Genomic DNA, 15,883 nt, shown 5'->3' with positions numbered 1-15,883 from the left:
CTGTGCAGCACTGATGGCAGCTCCACCACAGCACAGCTGAGGCTGGAAGGATCTCTGGGACCGGCTGCTCCCAGCCCTGCTCCAGCAGGGGCCCAGGACCACAGCCCAGCAGCACTTCTCCATGCTGATCTCCATGAGGTTCCTCCAGCCTGGCCAGGTTCCCCTGGCTGGCAGGCAGCAGGACTCCCATAAGGGACGTGCTCCATTGCTGGGACCATTTTCACAGCCCTCTGGATGTTCTCTAACAGTTGCGTGTCTCTCCTGTACTGAGGATTCCACGTCTGGACACAGTACTCCAGCTAAGGTTTCACAGCACAAAGCAGAGGGGCAGATCCCCTCCCTTGCCCTGCTAGCCATGCTGCTTTGAATGCATCCCAGGATATAGTTGGCTTTCTGGGCTGTGAGGGCATCATTGCTGGTTCATGCCCAGCTTGCCATCCACCAATACCCCCAGGACTTGTTCTGCAGGGCTCTGCTCCATCCTCACATCCTCCAGCCTGTATTGGTAGTGGAGCTTGCCACAACCCAGGTGCAGACCTTACTTGGTTACCCTCCACTTCTGCCTGTTCAGCCAGATTCCTGTACACCTTGCTGTCTATTTATCCAGCCCATACTTCTTTAGCTTATAAACTCTAATCAGTCTATACAAACTCTAACAAGAAGAATTTTTATTCAAACAGTTGAGCCATATCTTTGTTCTATTAGTCTTGAATGTGCTGCGTCTATAATAACGACAGATCTAGCAACTTAGAACCCAGGAGAGGAGTCACTCCATTCACTGCCTTGAGAAAGTGCTGAAAGCACCAATAATATCTCATTGGAACAGCAGAGACACCTTTCATACTAACACAGAAACCACAAAAAGGCTCAGCTGGATACCCAAGGAAGCCGTGACATTAGAGACATCAGATGCTGGTGATTTGTTGGACTAATGGGTTACCTCAGATAAATGTATTATGTCCAAGTTCAGGAGCAAATATCTTCCCCTCCTTAGTAAAAGAGACTGTAGGTAGGCCTTTAGTTTTCCTTAACCAGGCCTTCTTGCGTGCTCTGTGATGATCTTCTACGAGCTTTGCCTGACACTGAGCTACAGCAGTTGCAGCACGTGCCTCCTTTTGCTGTTCTGTCAGAAGTCTGAACCCACTGTCAGCCTGGGAAGGATCTGCAGCATATGGACAAAAGGGTTTTTTTCCTCTGCAAACTGCTTCGTTTTTCATTTGTGGGATCATCACACGTGTTGATTTGATCTGTTCAGAATCTGTACTGTCTGTACCACTGTGCTGAACTCTGTCTTCAGGGAGAGAAGTGCCTTTACCGTGAGCACCATGAACTTTCTTTCCTTGTAGCGAAGCACTGCAAGTCTTGAGACGTACAATGCAGGGAGCAGGAATGGAGGAATTCACAGTGGGCCCATGCAAAGAATTTTTCAGCTTGAGTTGCAACATTTTCCTTTCAAAGGGTACAGAAATCCTTTTCATAGTCAGAGAATCACTGTGAGATCTCGCACGCTGGAACTGGGCTGCCAGATCCTTTTTCTGTTGCAGAGGGGTTGTGTATATTTGTCTTTTTTGTTGCTGTTGCAGCAGACATTCCAATGCTTTCCCGGTTGCTGCAGGATGTTTTGTAGTGGAGCGGACAAAGGACGGCTTGCCACTCTTCTGCAGCATGCTGACAGTCAAGAGGAACTTGTTAGAGGACAGTGAGCCCTTTTTCTCTCCCTGCTGTCTGTCAGGATGTGCAAGTACAGAAGTGCTGTATTCAGATGTGCCATCTGTTCTCAAAAACAAAACAACACCGAGCATAAATGGAGTCAAGAACATTGTCTGAGGTCATTAACTGCATGGAAGTACCCCAGGTAAGACCAGGGACAGGTGCTGTGTTGGTAGGCATATGGACAGTCCAAGTTGATCTATACAACAGGCAACACAGGCAGCAATGTGCTAACGATGCCCATTTCAGTTTGTTCATTCTTAGCCTTGCCAGCAGCGCTGCCAGCATCAGAGAGAATTCTGTCCTGGTGACCTGAGCAGTGATCTTTACCAGAGGAGTTCCATACCAGTCAAATGAATGCCAGATTCTATAAAATACATCATATTCGTGTGGGGGTGGCCTGATATCCAACCCAACTTGGCTTCCCATGTACCCCTTTCTTGTCCTTCAGTTTGTGTATTGGGAAATGGCTTTAAGAGAAGTCATTTCCCAGCAGAAATCTGTGAAAGAGCCAACATCTGAGGACCACTGTGAACTACTTCTACCCAGACCTGCACTTGAGCTTGAAATCACAGGACACATTTTGCATTCTAGCTTTGATGTCTGAAGTGATGTCAAGGCTGACTTGCATGTTTAACAGACACATCAGAATGGATTCATTATTACACCTTTAATTGAGAACTACATTAGGATTTGAGCAAAGACTGTACAACGCTCAGAGCCATGGCCTCACTCTAACACTTCACTTGTCACCTTGCAAAGCAGTGTGATGCCATTTGCACATCACTGCTTGGCTCTTTTTTTTTTTTATTTGTTTTTTTTTTTAAGCTGGTTAACTGATACTTCTGCCTTCTGGAAATATATTTCAGAGAATAATAAGCTTAATTTGCAAAGGCAGAACACAGCACAACAGACTGATTACAGAATCTTGAGTTGGAAGGGACCCACAAGGACCACCTGTACCTAGAGCCAGGGTTGCCCCATCCCAGGCACAACATCCAGCACTTGTTAAACTTTGTGCAGTTGCTGATTGCTCAGGATCTCTCTGCAAGGTCTCTTTGCCCCCAAGGGAGTCAGCAGCTCCTCCTAATTTATTACCATCAGCAAACTGACTTGGTATGCAGTTGAATCCCACCTCTGGATTATTTAAAAACATTGAAGAGAACTGGCCCCAAAATGGAGCCCTGGGGAACCCAACCAGTAAAATGGCCAGCAGCCTGAACACTACTAATGAGGATCACTGCTTATTCCTCACTCAGTTTTTTCAGTCTGCACATATGGGTGGCTCTGGATCTCAGTTACAAACACCCTGAATTTGGGGTAAAAGACTTCTGATGGTTTCAGCACTTCTGAAGCGAGATTTCAGCGTCTGCCCAACTCAAAAATCCAACAGACTCTGAATTTGAATGCTGGGAGAAACTGTAAGTTGAGAGAAATACCACATGGCCAAGGACCATATTTGTGATCTCAGTGCTGTCATTTTCGAACTACAGCTTGCTGTGTCAAGCTGGCTGAGATGATTTCCACATATATTATTTTAAGCATGTTTTTCTTAGCAGCTACTTACTACCTGAAGATATTTCCTACACGTATCTCCTACGTGTGATAAAGCAACCACAGCTTGAATAAGGTTATGGAAAAAAAAAAAAAAAAAAAAGCCAAGATACCAGAGAGCTTGGCTTTATCATTGGACTGGATTGCTTTCCCTATTTGATTGATCTTACACAGCTCCTGTAACCACTGCACCCTCTACAAGGATCCATTTTGCCACTGCAAACCTCTCATCCAGAATTGGCCTGTCTCCTACAGATCATTACTTCTTGTTTAATCCATTCATTTATCTTAGATGCACTCATTCAAGGAGCCAACATCCTACCGTGCTATGACAAGTTCTCACCAGCATCTGCCAGGTTCCTTACAGAAGATGCCTTTGCTGGCTGTCCCAAAGCAAGAGGATGGGGCTGGTTGTTACCAGGAGCAAAAAGCTCTTGCTGCTCTGCCTGGATTTGAGAAGACCTCCTGCTCTCAAGCAAATGCTCCTGTTGCTGGCAAGCTGCAGGTTTTATCAGTTCATTGCACAGAGCTAGAAAGCAGAAGAATACATCATCTCTAAGCTGTGTTGGTGTTAAACTTCCATTTAAAACAAAAATCCTCGTAAATTATGAGATTCGAAGTCTCTGGCCACTGCTTTGCCTCTTATCACAGCTGGATGTTGGAAACAACCCACTCGTGCTTGATTAACAGAAAGCATCACAGGAGCCAAAGGTGGCAGTAAGTGCTGATGTTCAGAGTTAGGTGTGCATATACACCACCCAGATTTTTGCCACTACAATTAAAACAATCAGTTTGCTTCCTGTTGCTGCCCACCTCACGTCCTGCACCAGGCACAGCTGCTTCAAGGAAGTTAGCAATTCATGCTATGAAAACTTCCCTACCTAGCTCATCTGCTTCTGTGCTGTTTGATTGTAGATTTGTGGTACTGTATCAAATAACTGCTGATTTCTCAAAAATCACACCACAGTATGATCATTTAAAAGGTGCCTGCTTATGTGCAATTGCATATCCCAGTGATGGCAAGTTCTGGATGCAGGTGTCCTATGATTTTCTGGGGATTTTAATAATTCAGGCTCTGAATCAGCAGCATGTTTCCATGCACACCAGCTGTCAGGACGTGAATAATATCACTGATGGATTACTCAGCTGGAAAATGACAGAAACTGTCTCAAGCAAGCTGAATTTATATCAGACCTTTCTAAAAAGGTGCAAAGGTTTTCCAAAGCCTGGAAACGACAGACCCATTGAAATGCAGCAGTACGTTCACTCGGCTGCACTTCAAAAAGTGAAGAGCCTGCATATGAAGACAGCAGGTACCTGATGCTATTTCTAACCCACTTCAGCAAACCATGCCAGAGCACTGAAAGGCCATATCTAGTGCTTTGAGGCACTCAGAACATTTTGGCAAGCGGATCAAGCACGAGAAGGCCAGCACCTCGTATCTTCAGGTGACGCATCTGGCTGGCAATGAGGCTCTTGGTTTGCTGGGAGGGAGTCAATGCTGTGTCCAAAGGGCAGCTCTCCTGCTTCTGCTTCCACACCAGCTCTCGCTCAGCTCCTAGCTTGTAGTCCCACGTGACATCCTCAAACTGGAACATCAGCAGGCCGCTGGGTGCATTGATCACCATCCTGGGGGAGGAAAGGGGAGGCTCTTAAAAGCAAGAATATCATTAACGCAGCAGGTACTGCCTAACAGGTTTGCTTCTGTCTAATACAAACCCTGGGGGTAATTAAACACAGCTGAGAAAATGATCACTTCTTCGTGAAAGAAAAAAGCAGTAGCAATTAGTCCCGTCAGTCACGTACCACACTTCTAACTCAGGTCGTCTGCCTGAGCTCTGCGCTGCTCCTCTCATCCCACTTATGGTAAATTCATTGCCACAAAGGATGAAAGTTAAGGAAATAAAATCAAAATGTCCCAACAGTGGACTGAATTTGACCAACGTAATGCCACAAGAAATTGGAGACACCATGTTATCAGGGGCTTTAAACCTCACGTAGGGGGGTGTCCTGGGACTGGCTGGGATGGAGTTAGTTTTCTTCCTAGCAGCTCACCTACATAATGATGCATTTTAGGGTCATGACCAAAAGAGTGTTCACAGCACATTGGTGATTCAGCTCTCACTTATCCAGAAGTTGGGAGCCACCTTTAGAGTTGCAGATATGAAGGAACCTGGAAGCATTTTCCATTGTTGGCTTTTCTACTGAGCCGGGTCAGGGAGCGAGCAAAGGCTTTGTCAGTCCTTGGCTTGTTTCTCCAGCCTCTCAGTAATTTGAATTCAGCTTTACAGTTCAGATTTTATCTTAAATCATACAGAAATGGGAAATTTTAGACTGCTGAAAGAACCAAACAAATCATTTTCAGCCATTGTTAATAAAAAACAATTTGTCAAAGCGGTCCTGAAGCAGCAGAGTCCTTTAAAGCTTATTTGCAAGAGAGAGAGATGGCAGAATACATCATTCCTGAAATTACAACCTAACCTACCTAATTTGGTAGAGTCTGACTGCAGCTGTTGTCACCAACCTGTTTTCGGAAGCACAGAAAGATACAGGATCCCCTCTGCTGCTGCCCACCAGCACTCTCAGGCAGCTCCCAGTCAGGAAGTTAAACACACGGATCTTCCCATCAGCACAACTGCTGACAACTCTGAGATAGAGCAACTCCAGAGACAGAACTTCCCTGAAAACACAACATGCAAACGTTGGTGCAGTCACCTGCCTTCACCAGGAGACAAGATCAACTGCCTCTTGTTTTGCAAGGGATGCAAAGCCCTGCCTCTATCAACAGGCTTAAAAAACACAACAGGAGCAATCAAGATGTTTGGAAGACCTGCAGAAGTTCTTCATAACCAGTCCTGTGAAGATCAACAAAGTGACCATGGCCAACAAGCAAAGCCGACGCTCGTCCTAGAGTAACCACTGTGATTACAGCTGTCTGCACATTTAACATTTTATTTTTGTGTCTAGGAAAGTAAATAGAACAATAAGATGCTGTGGTTCTCATAGTTGTAACAAGCAAGTACCACAAGTTGATCTAATATGCAGCAGGTGGGGTTCAGCATGCAATGCAGCCACCATGAGCACACACAGAGTCAACTCTTGACCAAGTTGCACGACACCCAGTTGAGTGAAGGCTGGGATCCTTCAAATTTTGGACTATGCACTGTCTCTGTCTTCAGTCACTCCTGTTTGTGAGCCAGCAGCTGTGTATTTGTATTCTAGCTTGTCACAGATCTTCACAACTGACAAATGTTGGTTATGACCATGCCCTGCCTAACACTTTTTAGATGGAGGACGGTTGGAAAAGGAGATTTCACATTCCAGCATTGACCATTGTAAGATATTTTGTGTTCCTGTAAGGGAGACTTATTTTTTTTCTTTTTACAGCATGCTTTAGAATACACCTCGAAACACACAGACACTTACTTTGGGTGGCGGAAAGCCGTGAGGCACCTCTTAAGCTCTCCCACCATGCTCCATCCCAAGACGTATCCGTCACTGCTTCCTGAGACAAGGTGCCACCGATCAAAGGACAGGCACCTCACTGGGCCTAGGTGCCCTTCTAGTACCTCAGAGTAAAAGAAACAGGGGAGAAACTGACTGTGGCGGAAGGGGCAATTACAGTCTGAGCCCAGGTGAGATGGGTTATCTTGCTCTCAAGGTGCAACTCAATTTGCAGCTCAATGCCATTCCTCTCAGAAGTCTGGATTCATACTGCTTCTGGACACCTGCAAAGCTAATTAGCAGGCTCTGGCCTCAACCTTTACATTGCAGAGCAGCCGCCCAGCTTCTTATAAACTGCTGCTGCTTCTGAGAACAACAAACTTCCTATTCTGGATGACCCATGACACCTCCAACCCTGGAAGCTGCTAGTCCAGCCCTCCCACGCCCCTCTCAGGTTCTCAATGCTTCCAACTGAGCAGAGATAAACGTACCTACAAAGTTTAAATAACAAAAGGGCTTGAATACAAGGCAATATCCCAGATAAGAACTTAGATATTTGCAAACCAGTTTTTATATTATTCTTTCACCAACAATTCTGCCGTTCCTTTTATCAGTTTGGACTCTCTTTTATTTCTTTGCTTTGCTTTGGTTTTAAAGAGTCTCGGGGGCAGAAACTAGCGATGATAAACTAGTGCAGTAAAGTGGCACAGGATTACCCACCTAAGAAACTTACTTTGAGCAGAGTGCCTGTGCCAGCATGCCAGACTTTCACCAGCCCTCTGTCACACCCACTGACAACATGGGTTCCATCCATTTTAACAGCATAAACAATATTGCTGTGTTTCAGGGTCTTCAGACATACCTCGCTGTCCAAGTTCCACACTGTTAGGATTAAAGAGGAGAAATGCTGACAATTATCTGTCCCTACTGGATGGTTTTGGTTTGTTTGTATGAATTAAAAGGATCTGCCCCTTGTACCTGCAGCTCTGCCTGGAGCCAGGTGTTGACATAAAGAGTGCGACTACAAAGCAAACCTTTTAAATACAAAGCCCTGACCATGGCACATCGTTTCAATGCTTAATCTGCAAGTGAATAACAAGCTGCAAGCTGTACCACTTTCCTGAGATTTGTTCTGGCCCTATAGCCACACAGCCTTTAAAAAAAAACAACAAAATAAGCAACAATAAGAATAAAAATCCACCCTAATACACTTGTCTTCAGACTATCACATGTATCACTCCAGAACTCCCCAGTTCTCTGCCATTCCCTTGGCTGCACAGCTCCTAGCTTTGGCTCTCACCTTTCACCATCCCATCTGTGCCCCCCGACACAAACTTCTTGCTGTGTAAATCCAAGCAGGTGATGGTCCTGCAGTGACCAGTAAAGATCTTCATACAAGCACCACTATATATATTCCAGCATCTATATGGTAAAGGAAATACAGTGGTTAATGATATCATTTATGGATGATTAATTACTTCCTACTTAACAGGCCCAGCTCTTCTCAAATCCACGCTACATTAAGATCAGGAGACATCCCAGTGAGTTAATGAGGGATTCAGAACAATCAAATCAGGCTTAACATTACATTTTTACTTTTTGTCTGCTCTTCCATCCTCAAACTGCCTGGAAATTTGCAGTTGGATTTCAGCTCTGGCACGGCTGTGTCAGATTGACCTTCAGACGGAGAGCTTTACAGATAAGGTTATTTCTTTGCTGGTGGGTACCAAAATGATTTGGGTTGACTTTGTCTTGAGAACACTCAACAAACAATGCTCCTGGGGAGGGGAAGGGCAGGCAGGAGAGCCTGAATCACTCGTCCCTTATTGTTAAATGCTGTTTTTGTGGATGTTGTGCACGCGCCATGCCAGAGCTTTCGAGCTTTTCACCCCTCGGCGTAACACTCCTGAGATTCAGTGGAAAATAAGATGAAGCAGCTGCTCATCTCCACCCCCTTGTGTCAACACACAGGACCTGGGCAGGAGCAGCTGCACCCCAGCAGCAGGCTGCAGGGTTTGCTCAGCACAACAAACCTCCTGCAGCGTCATGGAGGAACTTGGTGCAGAACCTCACTGCTGGCACCTACCACACTCAGCCCTGGTGCTTTAAGGTACAGTGATACACAGCTTGTATGAAAGCATCTTCCGACTTTATCGTTCAGTATTGGGTGAAACTGGAGAACAGAAGCAGTCCTATGGTGGATGTGTTTAATTTATCGGCTTTACTTCATTACTACGGTGAAAGTGACGGTCAGGAGGATTCATAAAGATTGGAGTGGAAGGATTTAAGCTCTAATTTCTTATATTTCCAGGGAGGTGGGACCCAGGGCACAGTCCCAGGGCTGCTCACCTGATGCTGAGATCGCAGCTCGTGCTAAGAAGGAGCCCTTTCTTCTCATCAAGCAGCAGTGCTTTGATGCTTCCAGCATGCCCAGAGAGCAGAGGTGGCACTTCTCTCATTGACAACACATTAAAAATCCTCACTTTTCGATCTGCAGAACCAAGGGCTACCAAGTCTCCCCCAGCATAGTGGATTACTCTGTCTGGGTCTGATCTGGATGAAGAAGAGTGATTGAGATGAGCTTTTGTCAGTTGACAAGCTCTAGCAGTACTCAGTGCTGAGTGATCCTCAAAGAGCAACCTGATGGGCAGCCTGCTGAGGATGTGGATCCTTTGCAGAGCACCACAACCATGGTCCTCATTCTGCATTCCTAGGATCATATCTGGAAGGTAAGCTTTAAAAATGGGAGAGGGCTCCTCCCAGCTCCACATCCCTTGTGATATACCATGGGTCCTAACCCTTGTGTCTTCAAGGGTGATTCCATTTGGTATCTTTATTACAGGGGAAAAAAAAAAGGTTTGATACTGTGAGTTGCTTGTCACTGACACCAAGACCCTTCTCCAGCCATAGATCCACCCACAGAAGGATTGCAAGGAAGGGGACAGGGCTTCAGAAGCCCTGTTTGGCCCTTCAGAGGTAGTGCAGAAAACAGGCAGGTGCAGCCCACGTACCGGTCAGTGAGGACAAGAATACTGTAGGAGCCACAGAATACGTTCCTCTCTTCCAGCTGGATTGTGTCAGTTTGCAGATCATGATAGGCTGCCTGCAGCTTGATTTCCTCCTCCTCCTTGTCTTCCTGGTGGAAAGAAATAGGGAAGCATTACCCAGGAGTGGCAGAAGCACACTGCTATTCCATAGCATTAGCCATATCAGCTTACTCCCTACAGGAACGATAGAGATGGAAAGTGCCAGTAAAGAACAACCAGCATGCAGTAACTCCCTGGTTAGCACAGAAACAAGGCTTCTTCCCTTCTGCCTCACTCAGTGGCAGCCATCTTTATCCATTGGAATGGAGGCCGTGTCCCCCATGATGATGCCCAGCCTTGCCAGTGCTATGGCCTCAAAGCTACTCCTGTGCCTAGGGGGAAACATTAGGACAAAGCAGAACATCCTTCTGGACATGGATGCTGGCTTCCCCCCATGCAAGAAGTGGTCCTTATGAGCTGCTTGCAGTGGTTCAAGCCAGAAGCAGAAGAGCAAAGGAACTCCAAATTCACAGTTCTGTTTCCCAAGACAATGTGTCCTCCCTTCTCCCGGAGATGGAAGAGACACAGAAGGCAAACCCCCTCCAACATACCTTTGTTTTACTTCCAGGGCTGTGGTCTCTCACTTTGGTGACACATCCCTTTTCATTTAACTGTGGAACTGCTACACTGACTATTTTAGCATAGTTGGAAACTGCTCCCTGAGGGCACAACCCCTGGAAGAAACCAACAGAGGCAACACAATCACAGCAGAGCTTGGTCTGTAATAATCAGGGTGAACCTCTCCTCCAAGCTCTGCTGTACTGCATCCCAGCCCCCAGCTCTGGCTTTTCACAATGAAACCTAGCATTTCCATCATCCTATGTGGAGCAAATAAAGTTTGCTGGGCAGAGTTAAAATGACCCCATCACCAGATCTTGATTTTAGAGTGTCCTGATCGACGTTCAGAGTTGCAGGCTCCCTAAACATCGCTAAAAGTTATTCTGTTGTGTTTGAAACTGCATGAACATCCAGCCCAAGTTTGCAGATGGAGGAAGGAATAGGATGAAGCTGGGAGGTGGCCTCCAGAAAGGCACCTCTGTCTCATGGTTTGGGCAACAACATCGGAAAGAATAAAATAAGGGCACAATGATGGCAGAAGTCCAGGCACCATACCTGCAAATACAGGATTTTCTTCTGTACTGCTTTTTGGCACACCTGCTCCTTCTCAACTTCTTTGGCCAGAAAAGCCCAGTATTTACTCACACTGGCACATGTTTTAAGGGATTTGTTATCCAGAAGCCCTGAGGAACAAAGAGGACAGGGCAGAGAACAACATCCATGAGAAGCCACCCGTCACCCTCAGGGGAAACCACCCTTGGAAAATGAGAGACGCCTTACCCAGGATGTACCGGGAGAGATGAACCGGCAGGCAGCGAATGAAGTCCTTGTATGCGACACGAGAAAGTGATGGGAGAGATGTAGGATGGGGAGGGAGGTTCCCATGGGCTGAGGATGCAGTAAACAAAGCGACCTCTGCACCAGGGCCCTCTGGGATGGGGCTGCTGGCAGCTGGGGGACAGAAGCGCACTGCTGGTGTTTGCCCACCTAGAAAACATTGGAAGGGACAGACAGCAACGGGACAGCTGTCAGTGCAGCCAGGGCTGAGCTTGGTGGGAGTGCAGTCCTACAGTTTTCTCCTTGCAAATGGGACGTTTCCCATTTAGCAGCACTGGGGGGGGAAGGGGAAAGCAGGGAGGTGAAGGGAGGGTTTTCTGTCCTGGAAATATCAAAACAGCCTCTTGTTAAGGGATGTTTTCTGAGTGGGGTACTCCTGCTTTAGCCATCAGATTTCCTTCAGTAGAAACAAGTCTTTGTCACGACGCTGCAGCAGAAAAGAGCACGACAGACCTCCCCGCCGTCCCCCAGGTAACGTTAAGGCAAACACAGCCGCTTCCCTTCTCGACAAACCGCAGCCCCGTCCTCCCACCTGCCCGGAGGAGGAGCTCGGTGCCTCCTGACCCCGCTGCTCCCCGGCCCCGCTCAGTGCCGAGGCGCGGATCGAACCCGCAGCCCCGCACCGCCGCCATCCCGGTCCGCCCCGCCCCGCGCTGCCGGGACACCGAGCTGCGCTGCCGGGGAACCGCGACGCGCCGGTCGGTGCTGCGAGCATCGTCCGTGCGGGGTCGGACCCAGCAGGAGGGACGGCAGCTCCGTGCGTGCTGGGCAGAGGCCGGGGCTGTGCTGTGCCCGCTTCTCGTGGGCTGCAGGGCTCTGGCGCTTGGAGGAAAGCAGGGCTTCAGCCCCGCCATGGCGTTGTTTTCCTTTGACGCGGCAAACTCAGCTCCGGACACCTGCATGTGCCCCGCGTGCCTGTCTGTGCCATTAAGTCATAGGTTTCTTGCTCCGCGCAGGCAGGAAGGTACGAGCAACCACCAAAACCACACAGGGACCCCAAAGGACATCCCCACCTCCCTGCAGACAGCCGTGACCGTGTCCTGCTCTGCCATCTGCTTCCAAAAGCAAAATCTGGAGGGAGTTCTCCGTCTGCACCGTGCTGAGCCGCACCTGGGGGTACGTGCCAGGGACAAACGCTGAGTGCAGGACATGGAGGAGTTGAGCCCAGCAGCTGGGCAGCAGGCTGCACTCCTTATCTGCTGCACAGCTCTGAAGCACAGCACAGCCTGGCTGTGACTCAGTCCCTTTGTTGGCTCTGGTGCTCCTGCCCCAGCTGAAAGCATTTTGCTGGAGTTCCACTCCCCATGGTTGCAGCTTGGGGTCTGTGTTCTGCAGCAAGCAGTGTGTTCCTGACATTCATTTACCAGATAATGATAATATACTTCATTCATTTACCTGATTTGACTCTCTGGTATTGCCAGAAATATCAAAAATCAAATCAAGTAAACCAAAGTGAATGTTTTCCTGGCTCAGACTGTTCTGGGATGCTGAAAGCTTTGGGCAGGTGCTTCAACCTGCTGGGGCTCAGGGAGTGCTGGGATGCTGCTCTCTGCCACAGGGTTTGGATGATGCTGTGTGGGGTGGGGGTTTGGATGCAGTGATCCCCATCGGTCCCTACCAGTTTGGGAATGTTCTGTGTTTCTGTGATTCTCTGACCTTCTGGAGTGAGCCAGCAGTCCAAGTTCTACTGTGAAACTTCCTCTACCAGCCCTTCGGAGGCACAGAGGATCACTACATCACCCTGGGGATGCTGTGGTCCCAGAAGTCCATGTCTGCAGCAGGTTCTCCAGGTGGGTTGGCTGGAAGCTGCAGCTCATGGATCACTAATGCAATGTAGGGCATCTTCAGCTGGTCCTCCATGTGGAGCACACAGCTCCGTGTGCATCTCCTCCTGGACCTGGGCTGGGGAACAGCAGGTGCTGAGCTGCTGTGCTTTCTGTGCAGGGCAATGCAGATTTCTCACTGCCCTCCACAGACACCTACAGCAGGGACTAATGGCTGTGCTGGCAGGGTCTCACTGCAGGAGGTGGAGCCTTGAGGGAGGTGGTAGGACTTCTTTCTCATCCACCCAATGGCATGTGGGACATCCCTGCTGTGTGTGCAGCATCCTTGAAGGGCTGAGGGTCTCAAATGGATCCACAACAAAGCTGGAAGCCTGTGCTGATGGCTAACAGGAATTCATGTGGTTCTCAGACAAGAGATGTCGCACATGGAGGGCTTTATTGTGTATTTGGTATTTTGGATATTTGAGGCTCAGAGTGCCCTACACACAGCATGTCCAGCTGCCATCAGGACCTACTGCTCACCCCACAAAGTTTGCACAAGTTTTGGAAGCACTGGCTTCGCTTGCAGGGGTTGGCATTTGGTGGTGGCAGTGTCACTGCCCTGATCCTGCTGCAGGTAGAGGAAGCCAGAGAGCAGTACAGCTTGTGTTCTCTTGCACCACGAGTCACCAGCAGTTACTGATTTACCCCATCCCATCCATCTGCACAGCCCCACGGAATGCCCTGCTCTCCTGGCTCCAGTGCCTGCAGTGGGGACTTTGCTCAGGGAGCTGATGCCATGATCCAGGTTTTGGCACAGGGTGAGCAGCCGCTCAGTGCCTGGCACAGTTTTTCCCACAGCAGCCCAAGAATCACACAAGAACAGCCTTGGGAAAGGGGATTACCATGGACTGCAAAGTTTAAATCCAGTGGGAAACCCTTTTCTGCAGGCAGAGCTCACACTCATTGCATTTTTGCTTCAGCGCTTGGAAGGACTGGGACCTGAAGTGAGCCATCCACTTTTTATGGACCTCAGGCTTTGGTGCTACATCGTTGTAGTGATTTCTGTACAGGGGTTTGGGGAGAGCAGGGATTAGAAGAAAGCCAGCATGCTGCAGGGCTTTGGGATCCCTTAGGGAACCCTGCATGGGACCTTTCTGCCCCAAAACTGAGATAGAAGGAAAGGGTCAGCTAAAAAGCCCCGCAGGCAGACCGATGTGACATCACCACAAAAAAAAAGGACTTGTCATTCAGAACAAACCCAGCAAGGCTGAAGCCCCTCGGGGTCACCTCGCCATCCCCAGCAGCTGCACCTGGTTGGGCTTTGATATCTCCAAGGATGAGGTCTGCACAGACTCCAGGACAATCCGTTTCCTGTGCTGATGCAAAGCCTTGGGACAAAGCAGAGCTTTGGCTTCCCCTGACCTCATGCGTCCCTTTGGCTCTGCGGGCTCTGAGTGAGCTGTCGTGCTGCACTAAGGCAATTAATACCATTCTAATGCAATTTTCCCCTGCCAGCTGCCCACAGCCAGGGCGTGCTGAAGCTGCTCTGCCTGAGGCCTTGGCTGTGCATAGCAGAGCGAGAACAAAATCATCTGCAAAGCACCTTAATGCCTCCCTGCCCCTCTGCGAGCAGCGGGGTGCAGCGTGCAGCCCTGGGTGGGCTTGTGAGCTGTGCTGCCCAGCTGTGGCCAGGCACAATCCAGGTGCTGGGAGCAGAGCAGTGGTAAGTGAGGCTTTGCAGCCTTGGCTGGAAACACAAACACCCTCCTCTGCATTTATGTAATAGGGAAAACATCCTGGGAATGGGGCTCCCAGAGCAGCCCTCTGCCAGAGATTTGGTCCTGGCTCCCGTGTGGCTGCTGGTGGCACGTGAGGTGAGTGGGATTCCTACAGAGGGGCTGCACAAATACCCATAGAGCAATAGCTGCAGTGCCATGTGCTGCGCAGTGAGGAGGGCATCTCCGGCCAGGGCAGCAGATGGCAGGGCCAAGCCCTGGGCACAGCAGAGCCAGGCATGCAGGAAAGGGAGGGATGCTTGCTGCAGGCTGGGAACATGCCCTGCCAGTGCTTGCTCACGGCCACAGGTCTGATGGTTATTTACACTGCACGAAGCAGAAAGCTGAGCACAGTGACCCAGATGTGGCAGAGCAGTGCCATGCAGCAGGCAGAGGCTTTGCAGTTCCAGTGCACTTCAGGATCTGTGGTGTCACAGCACAATGGATGCAGTCAGGCCCGGTCAGGTCTCAATGCTGCATGAGGGTCACACTGCCCAGCTGACACAGTGGGCAGCCTTGCTGCAAGCTTTGCTGCTCCTGCTGCCCACCACCTCTGCTCCCTTCCCACCCTTCTGCTGCAGGACCACAGGGCACTGCTCTCACCACCTCTTTCTCTGCTTCCTGAAACTGAGAACAGAGGTGCATAGAAGCCATTCCAGGGAACTTCTCTGCAGTGTTGCATCTGCCTGTGACATATTTTGGTGGCAAGTTGACTACCCAGGAGCAGATGTGGGTCAGGAGGAGCCTAAGGGTGTGGGCAGTGGGACAGTGCCCTGCTCACATGGGGTTGTTGGCCCACATTTTTTCCCACTGGCATGCCTGGCTCTGATGCTAATGGGCTCTGACCAATCTGGGCCGATGCTCTCTGATCCTGGAGGTGCAGCAGCACGGGCTGGTGAGGCAGGGATGGTAGGGGTGGGCCGGCCATGAGCCTGCAGAGAGAGGGGTGCCCTGTTGCCTTGATGAGCCCCAGAGCCAGCCTGGAGCAGCACTCTGCCCTGCCATGGCCAGTGAGCATCGCCACAGTGCAGCCTCAGCTTTTGGGATATGTCAGAGCAAAAGAAGGAGCCTTGGAGACATCCAGAAGCCCACTCCAGAAGTACACTGGCAGACGGAGTGGCCCAAAGGAGCTTGTTTGGGGTGCACAGTGTGG

At 49.3% G+C, this 15,883-nt stretch overlaps 1 protein-coding gene across 1 annotated transcript; it reads right to left on the bottom strand.

Moving 5' to 3' along the window:
* Nucleotides 1–557: 557 nt before the first annotated feature.
* FBXW10B (F-box and WD repeat domain containing 10B) lies at nt 558–11,821 on the bottom strand. Its single transcript, XM_052688267.1, has 13 exons — nt 11,722–11,821; nt 11,133–11,339; nt 10,908–11,035; nt 10,346–10,468; nt 9,720–9,844; nt 9,058–9,261; nt 8,009–8,130; nt 7,442–7,590; nt 6,691–6,833; nt 5,789–5,944; nt 4,700–4,893; nt 3,608–3,793; nt 558–1,771 (listed from the first exon to the last, which is right to left on the bottom strand). The coding sequence occupies exons 1-13, from the start codon at nt 11,819–11,821 to the stop codon at nt 942–944; spliced, it is 2,667 nt and encodes an 888-aa protein (XP_052544227.1). The 3' UTR covers nt 558–941.
* Nucleotides 11,822–15,883: the final 4,062 nt, after the last annotated feature.

Source organism: Tympanuchus pallidicinctus, unplaced genomic scaffold (genome assembly GCF_026119805.1).
Source record: "Tympanuchus pallidicinctus isolate F22 unplaced genomic scaffold, pur_lepc_1.0 scaffold23, whole genome shotgun sequence".
In the NCBI taxonomy this organism is placed as follows: domain Eukaryota; kingdom Metazoa; phylum Chordata; class Aves; order Galliformes; family Phasianidae; genus Tympanuchus; species Tympanuchus pallidicinctus.
Note: the sequence above shows the minus strand (reverse complement) of the source record. Positions and strands in the feature narration are given on the sequence as shown.

Bases quoted from the DNA above. Each gene is read 5' to 3' on its own strand.
- FBXW10B (XM_052688267.1), bottom strand. From the start codon at position 11,821: ATGGCGGCGGTGCGGGGCTGCGGGTTCGATCCGCGCCTCGGCACTGAG. The intron at 11,036-11,132 runs GTAAGGCGTCTC...TTTGTTCCTCAG, and splicing joins TCTCTCCCGGTACATCCTGG to GGCTTCTGGATAACAAATCC. The intron at 9,845-10,345 runs GTATGTTGGAGG...TCTTTCCACCAG, and splicing joins GCCCTGGAAGTAAAACAAAG to GAAGACAAGGAGGAGGAGGA.